Source organism: Oryctolagus cuniculus, chromosome 2, assembly GCF_964237555.1.
Source record: "Oryctolagus cuniculus chromosome 2, mOryCun1.1, whole genome shotgun sequence".
NCBI classification, from domain to species: domain Eukaryota; kingdom Metazoa; phylum Chordata; class Mammalia; order Lagomorpha; family Leporidae; genus Oryctolagus; species Oryctolagus cuniculus.
The window spans coordinates 88514588-88533141 of NC_091433.1; the positions used below are offsets into that span (position 1 = coordinate 88514588).

Consider the following 18554-nt stretch of genomic DNA (forward strand, 5'->3'; position numbering starts at 1 on the left):
GGAATGCATTCCAAAGCACTCCCAAACTCTCGCCTTTTCTTCCTTTTTTCTAAGACTTCAGGCAAACCGCCTGCCTTTCCATCAGGGCAAGACTACCTGCCAAGCCCTGTATTATTTTTGCTTATGTTTTTGTTATCAAATGTGTAAGACAGTCATGACTCAGCCGTATTGCAAATTTCAGTGTGGCCTTCTCCCCAAATTTCGGAGAGGGCTCTCTCCAGGGACATCTGCCGTCACCCCAGATTCGCCCCCAACTCAGGAAAGCGATAAAACGGTGCCTACAACAAACACCTTATCCAGGTAGGAGGGCGACGGGCTCGCTTGGAAGAGGATAGACGGCCGGCGCTGAGCACACCCTCCAAATGGAAAACGAATGAAATCTGCTCTCCCCCGTTGCCTTCCAACACGGAGATGTTTTATTTTGAAGGCTGCCATCCGTCCTCAGGCCTGCTTGGCTTCAAACTACCGAAGCAGCAGTCAGCCAGCAACGGAAGCTTTGGAAGTTATCAGAAGGAAGCCTTAGCTAGGAGATCGGACACCCGACGGGGCTGATTTCACAGGGTCATTTAGCAGCCCTCTCCCAACACCGGCCGCTTCGGGGACTCCACGCCTGCGGGCGGGGGGTGCGGCATCTTAAATTCCAGTCCTGGGCTGAGGATGTCCACACCCTGGGAGTGACAGGGATGGAGACGACCAGGCTGAACTCGTCCACGCCGTCTGTGTCAGGGAAGGGAAAACCGCCATCCGCCGCCGCCTCCAAGTTTTATTTTTATTTTTTTTCTTCTGAAGGGGTGCAACTTCTGTGCGGTACATATCGCCATTAAGTCCCAGTAGCCACCCAGAAACATAAAAAGGGAAGGCGGAAGAGCGCAGCGCTCACGGACTCGGAAAAGGGATCTCCAAGTGGTTCCGGACCAGGCCCGAGCAGCTCTGGGGGCGCCGGGGTCGTCAGCCCGCCGGCCGGAGGCGCCCGCCGGGAAGCCCCCATCCCGCAGTCGGGGCGCAACCAGCGCGGCGCCGCGGCGGGGGGGGATCCGGCCGACGCGCCGCAGACTTCAAAGGCCCGGCTCCGCCGCCGCCGCCCCCGCCCGCGCGCGCGAGTAGTACGGTCCGAGGGGGCGGCTCCTGGGGCGCGGCTCCCGCGGCAGCTGATGCGCGCCCGGCCGGCCGAGGGGCGGGCGCCTGAGACCCCCGGAGACCTCCAGCCGCCGGGCGCCGCGGGCCGGGGCCCTGAGGAGGCCACCCCCTCGCGAGAGACACCTTCACGGGCGGACGAGCCTGGCGCGGAGGGCGCCGCGGCCGCAGCCGTGGTGGGACGAGGACGAAGAGGAAGCGGGCAGCCTGCCGGCAGGGAGGAAGCGCTCCACCCGGGCCCCGACGGCGCTCGTTTAACCACATCCGCGCCTCCGCTGGAAGCGCTCACAGCCGCCTGTCACCGGTTCCCTCCATTTTGAAAGGGAAAGAAGGCTCTCCCCCCATCCTCCTACTACCCGTAGGAACCGGAGCCGGAGGAGCCGCGCTCATGGCGTTCAGCCCGTGGCAGATCCTGTCCCCCGTGCAGTGGGCGAAGTGGACGTGGTCCGCGGTGCGCGGCGGGGGCGCCGGCGAGGACGAGGCCGGAGGGCCCGAGGGCGACCCCGAGGAGGAGGACTCGCAAGCCGAGACCAAATCCTTGAGTTTCAGGCAAGTACACAGCATCCCCGCCGAGACGCACCCGTGCCGCTGCTGCCTCCATCCGCGCCTCATTCCCGCCTGCCTGTGTGTGGTCGCCCACCCGCGGTAACAGTGTCTGTGGCGATGCTGCCTCCCTGCCCGTACCCGGCTCCCGCGGCGCGATCGAAAGTTCGGGATGTTCTGTCTTCGCCTGTGTTCTCTTTCCCCCTCCGTTTCGCTGTGAGCGAAATCTGCAGTCTCTCCGCATCGGCGTTCGCCTCGGTCACTTTCTCTCTGAGCTTCGATGTCCCGGCCCACCCCCACCCCCACCCCCCGAGACACGCACAGGTCACCCCGGCTGGAATTTAGAGCCCTCCCCGTGGGGAAGAAGGCGCCCCCCGGGCCCCCTCCATGCGAGCTGTGTGTGGAAGGTCGCGCGATGACAGGCCCCTGGCAGCTGGGAGACATGGTGGGCTCCGATGAGCTGTCACCGAGTGATTGCAAAAGGCAGGTGACAGCCTTCTTAGCGCAGGGAGTTCCACACAGGTAGAGAGGTCGGCCGAGGAATCAAGGCATGGCTACCACCGGCTTAATCTGGGAGCGGGAGTGATTCGGATTTTTACGCCTCTGGGAAGGGGCTCTTGTGAGAAAGGGAGTCGGTTGGAAAGCTCCTTTTTCGGGTGTCAGGGAAAGAGGACCTCACAGATGCGTGGCGCTCGAGACAAGCTCCATGGGGGAGGCCAGAGCGAGAAACCCAAGGAGGGCACTGCCGAAAACCCGCAGCGGCCTCCCGCAGGCCCATCTGTGCTGAGGATCAGCTGGCTCTAAAGTTAGACATGCCGGACGTTAGCCTTTGTGGAGAGGTGGCTTTTTAAAGGGTGTCGGAAATACCGTTGAAAGTGGTAATTCCTCATTTTTCCCCCTTGGCAGCTCGGATTCTGAAGGTAATTTTGAGACCCCTGAAGCCGAAACGCCAATCAAATCGCCCCTCAAGGAGTCCTGTGATTCATCATCAGAATTGGCAGGACCTGGGGCCAGAACCCAAGGTAAAGAAAAACTTTGATTTTTTTTTCTGCCTCTTGTGTTTTACATTTTTGAAAAAAATGTAAAGGAAGGAAGGAAAGAAGTGTTGACTTCAGACCTTTTGTAAGGGTGTGGGTTGTCTCCTTACTCAGATAGAGCTGTTTCCCAGCTCCTGGCTTGATTGTAAAAGGTTTTCGTTTTTGTTTCTTTTAAGGAATGTGGCGATCAGAGGTTTTCTTCTCTGAGTAGGGTAGGTGCATTTGCAATACATTAGCATTAATGATGGTTTTTGGACCTTTTCCTCAAACCCTAAACAGTAAAAAACGTCTGTGTCATGCAGTGGTGAAGTTAGGTTTAGATCTGGCTTTACCAACTGCTCAGACAAAACCGCTTTCTACTGGGGTGTGGCTAGAGACCAAAATTATAGGTAAGAGTTCGTTTTCATAAAAATCTTGTGAGGCTGTTTCAAAATGGCTTACCTTTCCCTTTTCCACAGAGGGACAGTGGTCAGCCCCTTCAGCCTACCTGGAAAATCTGACGTGTACTCTCTCATGACCCCCTCAGAACCCTTCATCTACAACAGTTTCCGCTGTCCCATTTAATGAGTAGAAACCTTTTTTGGCTACCCAGGCAGTTTTGTGTAAAATTTCACCTGACCTGATAGAATTCGTTCATTCAGTAGAGCCCTGATCTCACCGAGCTAACATTATGGAAGGGGATGAGCCCAGTAAGGGCTAAGCGAAACGAATCCTTGTTTGTCAGATTGTGTTAAGGTGAAGCAGGGCTGGGGAGAGCAGGGAATATGGGGTGGGGCAGGAGATGCTGAGGGCAGTTAGGGGAACATCACAGATAAGGTGACTTAAATGGAGGCCTGAAGGAAGATTGAGGAAGCAAGACCTGTAGATCCCAGGGTAAAGGATCTTTTCTGCAGAGAATGGCACCCGCAAGGGTCTGACATGAGCAGTGTGTGGTGGCTGAGGCCTTGTGTTGAGAACCAGCAGGGAGGCCAGTGCAGTGGCTGGTGTGGCAGGCAGTGACGGTCATGGTGGTGGTGGCGGTGGTGGGGCGGGGGAACGGTAGGAGCTGAAGTCACAAAGGTGAGAGGAGATCCAGATCACATTGTCACGACAATTCGGTTTTCTTTCTGAGTAACACTGAAAGCCATTGGAAGGTGTATTGACTTACTAGGGCTGCCATAACAAAGTTCCTCAACCTGAGAGGCTTACAACACCAGAAATTTATTCTCATGATTCTGGAGAACTGAAATCAGAACTAGAAGCAAGGTATTGGCAGGACCATCTTCCCTCCAAAGGATCCTGGGAGAATCCTTCTTGCCCCTTCTAGCTTCTGGGAGTTGTTGACAGTCTCTGGCCTGTGGTGACCTACCTGCGATTTCAGCCTTGGCCCATGACAGTCTTCTCTGACTGTGTGTCAATGTCTTCCTGTGACCTTTTTGGGGACTTCAATCATTACGTTTAGGGCCCACTCTAATCCAGAATGACCTCATCTTAACTTGATTACATCTCTGAAGATATTTCCAAATAAGGTCATGTTTATAGGTACCAGGAGTTAGAACTTTAACGTATTTTCTTTCTTTCCTTTTTTTTTTTTTTTAACGTGCTGGTGCTTCAGGCCAGGGCTCCAACCCACTGGGCCACAGTGCCAGCCCCAACGTATTTTCTTAAGGGACACAATTCAACCCGAAACAGAGGGCTGTGAGCAGAGAGATGATGTAAATGGCTGCTGTAGGGAGAAGAGACTCTGGGATAGATTTCTTTTTCTTGTGATTTCTCTATTCCAGTGTCTGATGCTGTTACCCTGTGGTGACAGATAGAGCCAGCTTTAAGTTATCCAGTTTCCTCCATTGTTATTTTATTTTATTGCTTAGTAACTTTTTTTTTAAAAAAGATTATTTATTTGAAAGGCAGAATTACAGAAAGGCAAGGGCAGAGAGAGAAGTCTTCCATCCGCTGGTTCATAGAGCTGGGCCAGTCCAAAGCCAGGAGCCAGGAGCTTCTTCTGGGTCCCGGGTGTGGAAGCAGGACTTGGGCCATAGCAGAGAGCTGGATTGGAAGCAGAGCAGCCAGGACTCGAACCAGCGCCCATATGGGATGCTGGCACTACAGGCAGCGGCTTTACCCTCTAGTAACTTTTCCAGTCCCTAGTAACTTCTTCAGTGGTTGCCAAGAAAGTCAAACCACTGTGGTGGTAGACTGTAATGGAGCTGGTATTAGTGGTAAAATGACATCAGCTTTGTGACATTTTTTTGCTTTAGATTGAGAGCTCCATGAGTGCGTGCCCTTCTGAGAATTCAGCGGAACCCTCAACCTGGAGGTGCATTTTGCCATTGCTGCAGGGAGAGACCACATGGGAACAGACGTGTTTATATTTTGGAGATCTTGTGCCTGTCATTTAGCTGCGTAGCACTCTCAGTGACAGATGCCACTTGCTCCTCATAGCTTTCCTTTTCTTCTCTCAAGGTTGGCACATCAGAAAGGAGATTTAAAGGCCTGAAAGAACTATTTTTGTGGTCCTCCCAACCAAATTTCTTTATTATTATGTTTTAAAGATATGTATATATATATATATATATTTGAAATGCAGAGAGAGGGAGAGACAGATCGATCTTCCATCTGCTGGTTCATTTCCCAAATTCCCTACCCAGACTGAAGCCAGGAATCAGGAATTCCATCTGAGTCTCCCACGTGGGGCCTAAGCACTTGAGCCATTATCCATTTCCTGCTAAGATGCATTTACAAGAAGCTGGATCTGAAACTGTGTAGCCAGCACTCAGATACTGGTGGGTGTCAAGCCACTGTGCCACAGTTCCCACTTCTCCCATCATATTTAAATAAAGCTCATCAGACATGTTAAGTAACTGTTTGAAAGCCTCTTTGACTTGCCCTAGACTTGGTCAACCCTTCTTCATCATTTTGTCAGCTGTTTGATTCATCTGACCAGATTCTTTACCAATTGTGAATAGAGGCCTGGATGGCCTTGGCCCCTGAAGCCACAGAGACCCAATTGTTTCGTCCATCTTGTGCCAGTGACTCTCACAATTTCCTTTTCATTCTCTCTAGGAGGAAAACTTTTGAAACATTTTCCTTTTAGAGAGTCATGGGCTCAGGAAAACCCTTCGTGGGTAGTTCATGATTGCAGACTGTAACGGGTGGGAGTAGGGGATGTAGAGGGAATGGCATACAGCCTAGGAAATGACCTTCTGTATTGTGAGATTTCTCAGTCTAGCTTCTTTAAACAGTGGGATAATTGCACACTAGCTTGGTAGTGTCCTGCCTTCCAGGACTCCTACCCCAACATCTGGAGCTAGTCCAGAGTCTTGTTAATCACCTTGTCATGGACTCAGCAAATGTGAAAACGCAGCCAAGCACAGATCTGACCAAGTCTGGTGGGCAAAAAAGCTTTAATAAGAGTCATCTCATGTCAAAATTTAATTTCAAGGGCTGGATGGTTCCTTTTCTCCTAAAATTGTTCATTATTTGGTTATGTGGTTCTGAGACATGGTTGGACAGCAATTATAGATTGTTTAAGATTGTATCTTCTGTAGGAATGACTTAATGATTTACAAGTTGTGAAGAAGTTGGAGTTACTGTGTGTAAGGATTGTTTCCTGGTATATACTAATGTCCCTCAAATGTGTGGGCTGTGTGCCATCCACTGAACCTATGGCTCCCATGTTGATTTCCAACTAATTCGTTGAACTCAAGGAAGCATCTAAGTCTGCTTTGAAATGTCTTTTCTTTTTACTGGGTCTGTTTTAGACACTTACAATGTCTGAACTCTATATTGACTCTTCCTGCGACATAGTTGTATGCCATGGATTTTTATAAAACATTTGTTTATTGAGAGACAGAGAAAGAATGGTTCACTCCCCAAATGCTGGCAAAGGCTGAGGCTAGGTCAGAGCAGAAGCCATGAGCTAGGAACTCCATCCATGTTTACAACATGAGTGGCAGGAACCCAATTAATTAAGCCATCACTGCTGCCTCCCAGAGTGTGCATTAGCGGGAAGCTGGAATCAGGAACTGGAGCAAAGCAGGCACTCCTGTGTGGGACCCAGGAGGGGGTATAACGACCAGGCTTAATACCCTTGTGCCAGAAACTTAACAGTAGAGAAGGTTGTGGACTTTGTATTTATTTTTTAATACCTCAGATATAAACTGGTTTCAGCCCACCTGGTAATATAAAACTCTAGCCAGAGATTTCTTGAAAATATCAGACTAGTGACTTTTTTTTTTTAAGATTTATTTCTTTATTTGAAAGTCAGAGTTGCACAGAGAGGAGAGGCAGAGAAAGAGAGGTCTTCCATCCAATGGTTCACTCCCCAATTGGCTGCAACAGCCAGAGCTGCGCTGATCCGAAGCCAGGAGCCAGGAGCCCCTTCCTGGTCTCCCACGTGGGTGCAGGGACCCAAGGACTTGGGGCATCTTCCACTGCTTTCCTAGGCCATAGCAGAGAGCTAGATTGGAAATGGAGCAGCCGGGACTTGAACTGGTGCCTACATGGGATGCCGGCACCGCAGGAAGCGGCTTTACCCGCTACGCCACAGCGTCGGCCTCTGGCTCGTGATTATTAATGTGTGGGCTAGGAGTTCTTATTTGCTGTCTGCTGGACGCCCCGCCCCATGTCGTTTTAGCCTACAAAAACTGCACTGGAGCCCTTTGCCACTTGAGCTTCACCTCCCCACTCCTCCATACACACACACCTTTATTTACCTTTTTTTTGAGAAAGAGAATCTTAATTAATGCAGAAGCTCTGTAGTTAAATTTATGCAGTTTGATATGTTAATTGGATGACTAGGTATTTCAAAGACATACTGTAATCTTCTGGGAATAGAAGGAAAGAGATAAATGGGATCAATCTATGCATATTTACTGTTGGAAGCCCTGCAGGGACTACTGTTTGTTGACACAATTTTGGTGGTCTGGATTAAGAGCAGCAAGCCATGACTCCAGAGGTCAAACCTGGCCTGCCACCTGTTTTTTGTGTGGCTCCCCAGCCATTATACTTTTGTTTCATTATTATTTTTTATACATACTTGTTTTATAAAAATTATTAATTTTTTCAAGATTTATTTATTTGAAAGGTGGAGTTACAGAGGCAGAGAGAGAGAGAGAGATTGAGAGAGATCTTCCATCTGCTGGTTTACTCCCCAAATGGCTGCAATGGCCTGAGCTGGGCCTATCTGAAGCCAGGAGCCAAGTGCTTCTTCTGGGCCTCCCACGCAGGCTCAGGGGCTCAAGCTGGATCAGAAGTGCAGCAGCTGGCTCTCGAACCGGCACCCATATGGGATGCCAGCCCTGCAGGCAGAGGCTTTACCTGCTACGTCACAGCACCGGCCTCAAAATTATTTTATTTGAAAGGTTCCCCACATATGTACAACTGCCAGGGCTGGGCCAGGCCGAAGGCAGGAGCTGGAACTCAATATGGGTTTTCTGTGTTGGTGGCAGGGATGCAGCTTTAGGTGTTTGAGAATTTTTAATTTGTGTAGATCTCTTGAAAGTTTGAAATTGTATGTTGATTGGAATATTTTAGACTTGTCAAAAGACAAATTACAACAGATTTAGTTAACATCTAATTGACTTTTATTTGCAGTTTATGAATGAGGCTGCTCCATTCTACAAAATAAAATAAGGACTCCCACTGGAAGGGGTTCTGTAAGGTTGGCACAAGGAAACAGAGCAGTAGGGGAAAAGCTGATTGGTTAACCTCCAGTTTCTTTTTTAGGGGGAGTGGGTATTTTAGCTCAGTGGATTAAGCCACAACTTGAGACTCCCACATCCCATATCAAAGTGCCAGTTCAAGTCCCAGATACTCCTTTCCAATCCAGCTCCCTGCTAATGTGCCCAAGAGGCAACAGATGATGGCCAAAGCTTTTGGGTTCTTGCCACCCATGTGGGAGACTCAGAAGGAGTCCCTGACACCTCGTTTCAGCCTATCCTACCACTGACTGTGGTGGGCATTTGGGGAATTAAGCAGATGGAAGATACCTCTGATGTCTCTATCTCTCTGTTGCTCTGCCTTTCAAACAGATGAAAAATAAACAAAGAAAAGCAGAAGGGACTTATACTGACTCTAGTAAACTGGAATCTCCTGGTTCAGAAAAAACTGGTCTGTTTAAATTTTGGACAGGCAGAGTGGACAGTGAGAGAGAGAGAAAGGTCTTCCTTTGCCGTTGGTTCACCCTCCAATGGCCGCCGCGGCCGGCGCACCGCGCTGATCCTATGGCAGGAGCCAGGTACTTATCCTGATCTCCCATGGGGTGCAGGGCCCAAGCACTTGGGCCATCCTCCACTGCACTCCCTGGCCACAGCAGAGAGCTGGCCTGGAAGAGGGGCAACCAGGACAGAATCCGACACCCCGACCGGGACCAGAACCCGGTGTGCCGGCGCCGCAAGGCGGAGGATTAGCCTAGTGAGCCACGGCGCCAACCATCTATATGCATTCTTAAAACCTCAAGTTGGTTTTGTGACATTTAGCACTTTTGACTCCATTTTAGTTTGGTCTAATCTGTTGGGCCCTATTGCCAGAGCTCAGATTAAAATAAATTCCTCCTATAAATTTTATTTAACAAAGCATATATGTAAGACCTAGAAGAAAAGTCTTGTTAGAATTTGAGCTTTAGATTTTTCCAGTGGTTACATTTACAGTAGTCTCCACCTTACCTAATGGGGGCTATGTTCAAGACCTCTGGTGAGTACCTAAAATCACAGATAGCACTAACCCTGTACACATGAAAGTATTTCAAGAAGTTTGTGGAAAAATGGAATTAAAGCTAAGTTTGAAGGGTTGTTTTGTTTTTTTCCCTATTTCTATTCATTTGACAGGTAGGCAGGCAGAGAAAGCTCCCATCCACTGACTTATTCCCCAAATGTTCACAATGACCAGGGCTGGGCCAGGCTGAAGCCAGGAGCCAGAAGACTCAATCTAGGTCTCCCATGTGGATGGCAGGGACCCAACTTTGGATCCATTGCCTGCCGTCTTCCAGGATGTGTAGGAAGCTGGAATCAGGAGCCAGAGCTGGGAATTGAACTCTGATATGAGATGCAGGCATCCTAATCAGTGACTTAAACCACTAGGCTGAATGCCTGCCCCTCCACATTCTTTTTCGGAGTACCTAGCACCATGTTTTCCCTTTGGATACGCACTTATGTTAAAGTTTAATTTATAAATTAGGCACAGTAAGAGATTTACCTCAATAACTAATAGTAAAATAGAACAGTGATAACAATATACTGTAATAAAATTTCCTGCTTGGACAGCATTATTAAGTGCAATAAGCGTTAACTTGAACAAGTGCTACAGTACCATGACAGTAGTTGATCTGGTAAGAGATGACTCCTAAGTGACCAGTTGGCAGGTAGCCTACACAGCCTTGATAGGCCGGACCAAGGGATGATTCAGGCCCAGAGCAGGAGAGACTAAGACAGTGCAGGACAGTACAAGATTTCATTCTGCTAGTCAGAATGATGCATAATTTAAGACTTATGAATTGTTTATTTCTGGAATTTTCCATTGGATATTTTTGTACTGTGGTTGACTGAGGATGGGGGGACTACTGTATAAGCAAATGCTGTGCAAATATTTTTCATGATGTATTGAAATATTGTATTCAGATTTACAAGTATGTCTGTCCAGAGGCTTAGGTATAACATCCATTCCACACCTCCACTAAGGGATTGCTTTATTACAATTTCCTAGAAATAATAGCACTAATAAGGCCCCTTAACATTACCTTGCCTAAGTCCTGTTGCTCCTTTGACAGCATCCCAGACTAATATTTATATTTTATTTTCATTAAAATTATTTTTGCTGTGATTGACTTTCACAGTTTAATTTTTTTAGGTTATATGATTTTATGTTAAGATAATGCAAGGGTTGAGAACCTTAGCAGCATGATGCAGTTCCATTTTTTGCAACCTCTCAAGTTGAAATTTTCAATTGATCAATGGGATTGGAACCATGTTTTCTTTGTTGCTTTACTTAGGACAATATAACCAAGCCACAGAGGAAGCACCACCACTTCCATGTGGTGCTGCACCCAAGGCAATGTCTTCTTGGGAGGAAAGAGCTTAGTTTTTGCAGCAGAGATTTGAGGAATAGCATTAACAAAATAACTCCAAGGCAGGGGAGTAAAGTTGGCCTGCAGAAAGTGAAAATTTTAGTAAGTGTCAAGTAAGTATTTTCCGTTTAGGTGAGTAATAACATCTCATTAAGATATTAAGAAATATTAAAATAATTAAATTCAATTAAATTCATTTCAGAGTCGTAGTTCCCTGTTTTGGACTAACCTGAGCATCAGATAAAGCCATGTAATTTGCTTTAGTAGCTTCTGGTGGCAGAGGCATTTTCCACATGGGTGTTTTGGGAGGCATCTGTCCTTCTAAAATCATTGTCACCTTCTAAAATCATTGTCACCATTCAGGCTAGACCATCACCTAAAAAGTAGATGTGGTCTGAAGCCGTTTAAATGATGAAGTTTTCTTTTGAGTGACCAGTAGTTCTGCTCCCAGGGAGCCTTGGGGTGTAAACCAGTTTGTCACTATCTCCTCATCCCAGACTAGTGATGGGAGGTCATGGTTTATCCACTCAAAACAGCCATCTCACTGGGGATTTGATAACGGAGGGTTACAAAATCACCTTGTGGTGGTTAAAGTTGTCACAGGAAGACTGCTGCTTATGAGCTCACCATCTCACCCCTAATGTCTGCATATACAGGAGCCTAATTTTGTGAGTTCACACAAGTATGATTAGAGCCCCAGGGGTTTAAATTGATGATCTAAAGATAGTAATGATATGGAATATTTTATTAATTCACGAATGCAAGCTGTACTTAATGCCTATACCCTCCTGGCCAACCAGGTACCCTCTTTCCTATATTATTGCCAGAAATGAAGAAATGATTGATCTCCAGCTTTCTCATCCCAGACTCCCACCTAGTAGAATACCAGCTTTCTGTTTCAACTCTATTTATTTATTACCTGTACTAGAAGCTGCGTATTTGATTTTTATAACCATGATGCTGCCAGATGTGTGATTTCCATTTCACGGATTGTGAATCTGAGGCCAGAGCGTTTACTACTAGGAGGCAGCCTGGGTCTTGAATTCAGCTTTGATGATTACAGATCAGAGCTCTTTGGAACGTATTATACAGCTTTTCTCTCCAAGGAATTTGTGGACTCTCTCTTTGCTGTCTGAAAGGAAGACTTAACAGAGGAAATAAAGGTTCTGAAAACATTGCCAGAACAGGGTGTGTGGTAGGAACAGACATCCTCATCAGTATCCTGGGAAGTGATAGTAGTTACAGAAAATTAGCAGGAGACTCATATTCCATGTGTGTTAACTTGGAATGTGAAGTGCATGAAGTATAAAACATACTTTAGGAATTCTGAGCACCAGAGTTGGGAAGTTTGGATGGAGTATAGTTTAGTTATGGGGTACTCACCAGAAGCAAAAATCATCACTGGGAAAGCCATGCAGTAGGATTAAAAACCTTTTGCCTCCTTAATGCTTAGCTTCAGCTCATCAATGAGAAATTTAAAAAAATTAGTAACAGCCTTTGTGTTCCTTCTCTACCTAAGTTACATACAGATGAGAAGAGTCAAGTATATGACAATACATGTAGCCTGTTTGGGACTTTGCACCTGTTTTGGGGTAGAAAGATGGGTTTTTAAGAAGCTTCTGTTGGTGATCTATTGCTACATAACAAATTAGTCTACAACTTGGCTTTAAAATAATAAATATTTATCTCACAGTTTTTGTAAGTGGAGAATTCAGCAGGAGGTTAGCTGGGAGGTCTGGCTCGGGTCACTTGTGAGAATACTTCAAGTTTGGTGTTGATTGGGCTGCAGTCATTTGAAGATTTGACTGAGGCCTGAGGATCCTGTCCTAGGCTGGCTCACCAACTGCCTGGTCAGTTAGTGCTGGCTATTGGTGGGAGGCTTAGCTCCTCCCCATGTGGACCCCTCCTCCGCATTACTGGAGAGTCCTCCCTGCACGGTGGCTAGCTGTTCATAGAGCAAGACGGAAACTGTGATGTCTTTTATAATGTAGCCTCAGAAGTCACACTGTTATTTCCAGTCTCCCTTCGGTTAAAATGGGTCAGCTCAAAGGCATGAATACCAGGAAGTGAGACTCACTGGGGCCTCTCCAGTACTTTTCTACTTTTAAAAAACTTGTACCAAACCGTGTAATTTCATAGTCAGTAAAGCTTTTCCCATTGCTTTCCTCCTTTGAGGTCTCTCTACTGCCTCCCCTCCCCTTCCTTAGCGTGCAGGAGCAGAAGTGGCAGTAGTGACAGGGTCCTCAGGCAGGGTCTGTGCCCTGCTGTCCTGGTGGCACATGCCCCTGGCACACTGGCTGCCATTGCGCTGTCCGGAAGCTCCTGTAGCTGAAACTCCTCCCTCTCTTTCTTTATCTAGCATCAGCTTCCCAGCTCTGTGTGGGTGGTTGCTACTTTGTGAGAGAGGCAGTTGGTATTTTGAATCCTCCAGTAATTATTTCTGAAGAGATTGCACATTCTGGTTTGGCAGCAACAGATTGAAGTTACACAATTTCAGATCTCTGCAAAGGAGCCCCATCTGCCGGCACGTGCTCTTTCTCCCCTAGCGCTTCCTGCTGGAAGAGTTCAGGATCCAGGGAGAAGTCCTTGGGGGGAGGGGTCTTTTCTGACTTCTGTCTGTGGGAGGGGTTTCTGCTCTGTTGTGAATGACGCCTAACAATTCCAAATGGCTATGGCACCTCTGAACACCTCAGGACGGGAGGGGAGGGGATGTGTTCATTGTCGGAGTTGGCTTCCTGGTGGGCAGACACTTCCGGACTAGTGGGCCCCACCCTTCTATTTTTTAATCTTGGGCTTCAAAAGATAGAGTTTGGGTCTCTTTTAAAATGAAATAGCATGAAGCAGGCTTTTGGAAATTTGAAGTGCTTTCTTCATCCTTAGTACAAGCTTTTTCAGCTTATCAAGTGGATTTCCAGATTATTCTTCACCGGTAGAATCTTAGGCTTTACAAAGTGAGCCTCTTTCAGTAGTTAGACGCTTATCTCAGAGAACAGCAGGCAGCTGGTGCCCTGTCTCAACAGAAAACAGCTAAACCTGCCTCCCGTAGCTCCTGGTTGTGTTTCTGTGGGGCGCCTTTGTGGGTGCTAGGAAGGAAGAGTTTGAACAGTTAGTCTGTTGTCTCGATTCCCTCACAGCATGTGTGTGTTTGTTGTGTGGGGTATTTGTGCCTTCTGCTTTGGGTATTGAGACGTCCTAACATTATGTTGTATCTAAGAGGATAAACAAGCATCCAGAATTTGGGAAGTATTTTTCAACTTCATGTCCGAGTGTCCAGTCCATGTGATTTGCCCCAGAGTTGAAATGCATGTTCTCTGCCACTTAGTAAAGGGAAAGTAGACACAGTGTGCTGCCCTCTGATTTGCCTCACCCACTTGGAACTCCTTCCCCTTGCTCCCGTGCTTCTGGGTGGCCTGGATCCTATTGGTTGTCAGGGGAACAAACATGAGGTATGCAGCCCACACCCTGAGGTTCTCCCCCGCATTTCTGGAAAAGGCCTTCTTGTATGGTGGATTCATTATGGGACCACACCCTGTATCTACTTCCCCATTTTAAGGTTGATGTCCTTGACTGAATGGCTGAGAACATGTATGAATAAAATACGTTTTAACATTGGAACCAGAGGGATGGAAACTCAGACACGAAACATTGAAAAAAACTTCTCAAATTTTGGACGCTGGCCCATATGCTAACATAGATCTTATTAACAGTCTCCTCAGGTTGGACCATTTGAGCAGAAACGGGTGGTACTAATACCACAATCACACTTGTTTCCCAGCGGAACCCTTGATTCAACACAGAGAGGAGGAGCTGGGAGGGTAAGAGGGGGCCAGAGTGGGGCCTTCAAAGGGAAGGGGTCAGATCAGGAATAAATGTTAATCCATTACACAGCTGTTGGTACAGAGCTGACTGTCTTCATCACTTACTACTTACTTACGCTTTTTTCGGTATTAAAAAAAATGTGGTAGGAAGGAAGTCCTGTGTGTATCAGACGTTTGCTCCACAGTGGACAGTGGTTGAGCCTCATCCTGTTTGGACACTGGGTTTCTGCTTCTAGAATATACAAAAGGAGTTAGGCATTGAGTCTGGAGGGAGACAAACAGGTTCTGTTTCCCAGACCTCTTGCCCTCCTCGGCATCCTAAGAAGCTTTAGCAGCAACAGGCAGGGAGGGAGGACTTGGAAGAAGTTAAATGTTAAAGATTAGCCCCCCCTCATCCCACCCAAAAATAAAGCTTAGCAGTTGTCCTATCTCTGGGTTGTTTCCTATGCTTGGCTAAAGCTGGTGAAGAGAGGAATGACGTCGTTTTCTTCACCTCTTTCTGTAAATAGGATTTATCTAGCACTTTGTGGGCTTCCTTAAGAGAGATTTAAAACCCAAAACCAATGTGATAAGGCCTAGCACCTCTCCACGTGTGTACCTCTACAGGTGACACATATGAGACAATTTAAAGCACACTCTGAAATGTAAGTCTATGTAAAGTAGCCAGAAATTTTATGAGGAATCGTGGGACACTGCTGCTGCTCCTTGCTCCAGGGTCTGGGCATCCATGTTCTTTTTTCTCTCTAAGTTTTATTGAGATATAGTTCCCATGCCATACAAGTCACCCATTTTGAAGGTATACAAGTCAATGGCTTTTTGTATAACAACAAAGTTGTGTAGTAGTCTAATTTTAGACCATTTTGTCACCGCCAAAGAAACCTCCACCTGTGAACAGTCGCGTCTTGTTCCTCCCATCTCACCCAAAGTCCTAGGCAACTGATATTTACTTTGTCTTAAAAGAGATTTGCTTATTCTGGATAATTCACATAATAGGTGATCTTTTTTGACCGGATCTGTTCCTTACCATAATGTTATCAAGGTTCAGCTACATTACAGGATTGATTGTTTTCCTATTCATTTGCCTTATTATTTTAAAATATTTATTTATTTGAAAGGCAGAGTGACACACAGAGAGAGATCTTTCATCCACTGACACTCCCCAAATTACCTACAATAGCTGGGGCTGGGCTAGGCCGAAGTTGGGAGCCAGAAACATCATCCAGGTCTTGCATGTGAACGGCAGGGACCCAAATACTTGAGCTGCTGTCTGTAGTCACCCTGGTGCATTAGTAGGAAGCTGGTTCCGAAACAAAGACTACTCAATCCCAAGCACTCTGACTCCCAAGAGTCAGCTTACCCCACTGTGCCATGTCTTTCCCACCATCTTAAATTTGTTCGATGTTTTGTAGTTTTTAGAGTAATAATGCTTTTCTTTTATTAACTTTATCTCTAAGTATATTATTAATTTTTTCAAGAATTTATTTACTTGAAAGGCAGAGTTAGAGAGAGGGAGAGAGAGAGCGAGAGAGAAACAGATCTTCTACTCGCTGATTCCGTCCCCAAATGGCCGCAATGGCTGGGGCTGGGCCAGTCCAAGGCCAAGAGGCAGGAGCTTCTTCCAGGTCTCCCATTTGATGCAGTAGTCCAAAGACTCAGGCCACATTCCTCTGCTTTCCCAGGCATATTAGCAAGGAGCTGGATCAGAAGTGGAACAGCTGGGATTAGAACCGGTCCCCAGTGGGATGCCAGTGCTGCAGGCAGCAGCTTTATCCACTATGCCCACAGTGGTGGGCCCCAGTTTTTATATCATTATAAATGGAATTGTTTACATTTTTTTGGAGTTTTCATTGCGGGTATACTTGTATAGGTATAGCTGTTTTCATGCAGTTATAATTATTTAGGAATACAATTGATTTTTGCATATTAATCATATTCTGCAGTCTTTTTGAATTCCCCCTTTTTTTTTTTTTTAAGATTTATTTATTTGCTTGAAAGGCAGAGTTACAGAGAGGCAGAGACAAAGAGAGAGAGGTCTTCCATCCGCTGGTTCACTCCCCAATTGGCCACATCCACTGGAGCTGCGCCGATCCAGAGTCAGGAGTCAGGAGCCAGGAGCCTCTTCCAGGTCTCTCATGTGGGTGCAGGGGTCCAAGCACTTGGGCCATCTTCTACTGCTTTCCCAGGCCATAGCAGAGAGCTGGATCGGAAGTGGAGCAGCTGGGACTTGAACCGGTGTCCATGTGGGATGCTGGCACTGCAGGCGCAGCGTTACCTGCCACACTACAGCACCCGCCCCGCTTCTGTCTTTCTAGGAATTGATTTACCTAAGTTGTCTAATTTGTTAGTATATAGCTGTTCTTAATATCATTTTTGTTTTTAAAGGAGTTAATAAGGCTTACTGTGCTTCATCAGTGATAGGCCATGGCAGGCATTTGGTGCAGTGGTTAAGATGCCTCTTGAGGCGCCTGCACCCTTTATCAGAATGCCTGCGTTGGAATTCTGTCTCCACTCCTTCCTCCCTCTCTCCTTCCCTCCCTCCTTTCCTTCCTTCCTTTATTCTGTTTTTCTTTTTGGATTTATTTATTTATTTGAAAGAGTTACAGAGAGGGAAGGCAGAGATCTTCAATCTGCTGATTCCCTCCCCAAATGGCTGCAGTGGCCAGTATTGGACCAGGTGGAAGTCAGGAGCTTCGTTTGGATCTCTCACACAGATTATTTATTAATTTGAATAAATAAATGCACTTGGGCCATCCTCCACTGCCCTCCCAGGCCATTAGCAGGGAGCTGGAGCAGCTGGGCCACAAAATGGCATCCATGTGGGATGCTGGCATTTTAGGTGACAGCTTTACCCACTAAGTCACAATGCCGACCCCTGGCTCCACTGTGATTTTAGCTTCCTGCTAATGCTCACCCTTGGAGGCAGCAGGTCATGATCCAAGTAGTTGGATCCCTGCCACCCATGGCAGAGACCTGGGTTGAGTTCCATGCTCTTGACTTTGGCGTGGCCTACCCCTGGAAGTTGTGGGCATTCAGGGAGTGAACCAGCCAGCAGATGGGACTCATTCTCTCTCTCATTCTTTCTTTTCTTTACCTTTCAAGTAAATAAAAATAAATAAAATTTAAAAAGGAGTAGGCCAATATTACCACACTGCAATTTATGAAATTTAACATTTATACCATGTTCTTGCTTTGTGACTTGGCATTTCAGGGGAGAGTGTTGCTCTTGTTACCAAAGGAATATGAACTAAGATTGGGTTAGAAGAGCTAGAAAAGTGATTTTTTGAGCTTATCTCTGTTGTGTAAAGGGTGGTAGAACATGGATTCTGCAATATCAGGGTCAAAGTGTATCAGTGCTCAATTAGGAAGTCATCTTTAGGCTCTTATTCAGCGCTTAGCACTAAGAGCAGCTGTTTCCTTTTCAGAGGAAATGCTGAGTTTGGTCCACTTACTGACTCTCCAGCTTCTGTAGCTGTATTCATTCATCCCTCCTCTTCTCAGCTTGAAGTCAGTCTAAAGATCCTTTTAAAATACAGTCTAGCTGGCATTTGCAAATAATTATTTTATGTAATGCTTCTAGAGATTTCTGTGGGGTTTTTTATTTGCTGCATATGAAGGCCAATTTAAAAAGTAATTCATTTGGAAAGGGAAGTTGGTGACACAAGAAACTGACTCTTTTAACATGAGAGGTGTAGCAGTGGCAATGTTCTGTGTAATGTTTTGTGAGCTGTGACATGGTGATCATAATGAGAATTAGTGCTTACTCCCTCAGGACCCAGCATTTGACTGTTCTTTGAAAGGACTTTTGTGTCTCTGACTGGATTTCAACCTGCACACTTTTTTTTATGATTCCTTTGTGCCTCTGCCTAGCACAGTGTATGCTGCACAGGACAAGGAACTGTGGTTGGTTGGGTGATAGGAATGTTCTGTGATTTGATTTTAGGGCTTCAGGTTCTGACAAAGAAGCTACTGGTTTAATTGTTG

General features: G+C 46.6%; 1 protein-coding gene across 27 annotated transcripts in view; it reads left to right on the forward strand.

Moving 5' to 3' along the window:
- The window catches only part of TACC1 (transforming acidic coiled-coil containing protein 1), a 142810-nt gene that overhangs the window by 67670 nt on the left and 56586 nt on the right, over positions 1–18554 (forward strand). For 14 of the 27 annotated variants that reach the window (XM_008273969.4, XM_070068562.1, XM_070068564.1 and 11 more), the window contains one exon: positions 2584–2699. The exons of 6 other annotated variants lie outside the window; for them this stretch is intronic. Coding sequence is in view for 11 of the 21 variants with exons in the window: in XM_070068561.1 (XP_069924662.1) it covers positions 2584–2699 (116 nt within the window). In the remaining 10 variants the exon portion in view is untranslated. Of the gene's footprint in view, positions 1–1146; positions 1684–2583; positions 2700–2895; positions 2927–18554 lie in introns of those variants that run through there. 7 more of the 27 variants (XM_008273962.4, XM_008273963.4, XM_002720776.5 and 4 more) reach the window with 4 other exon arrangements.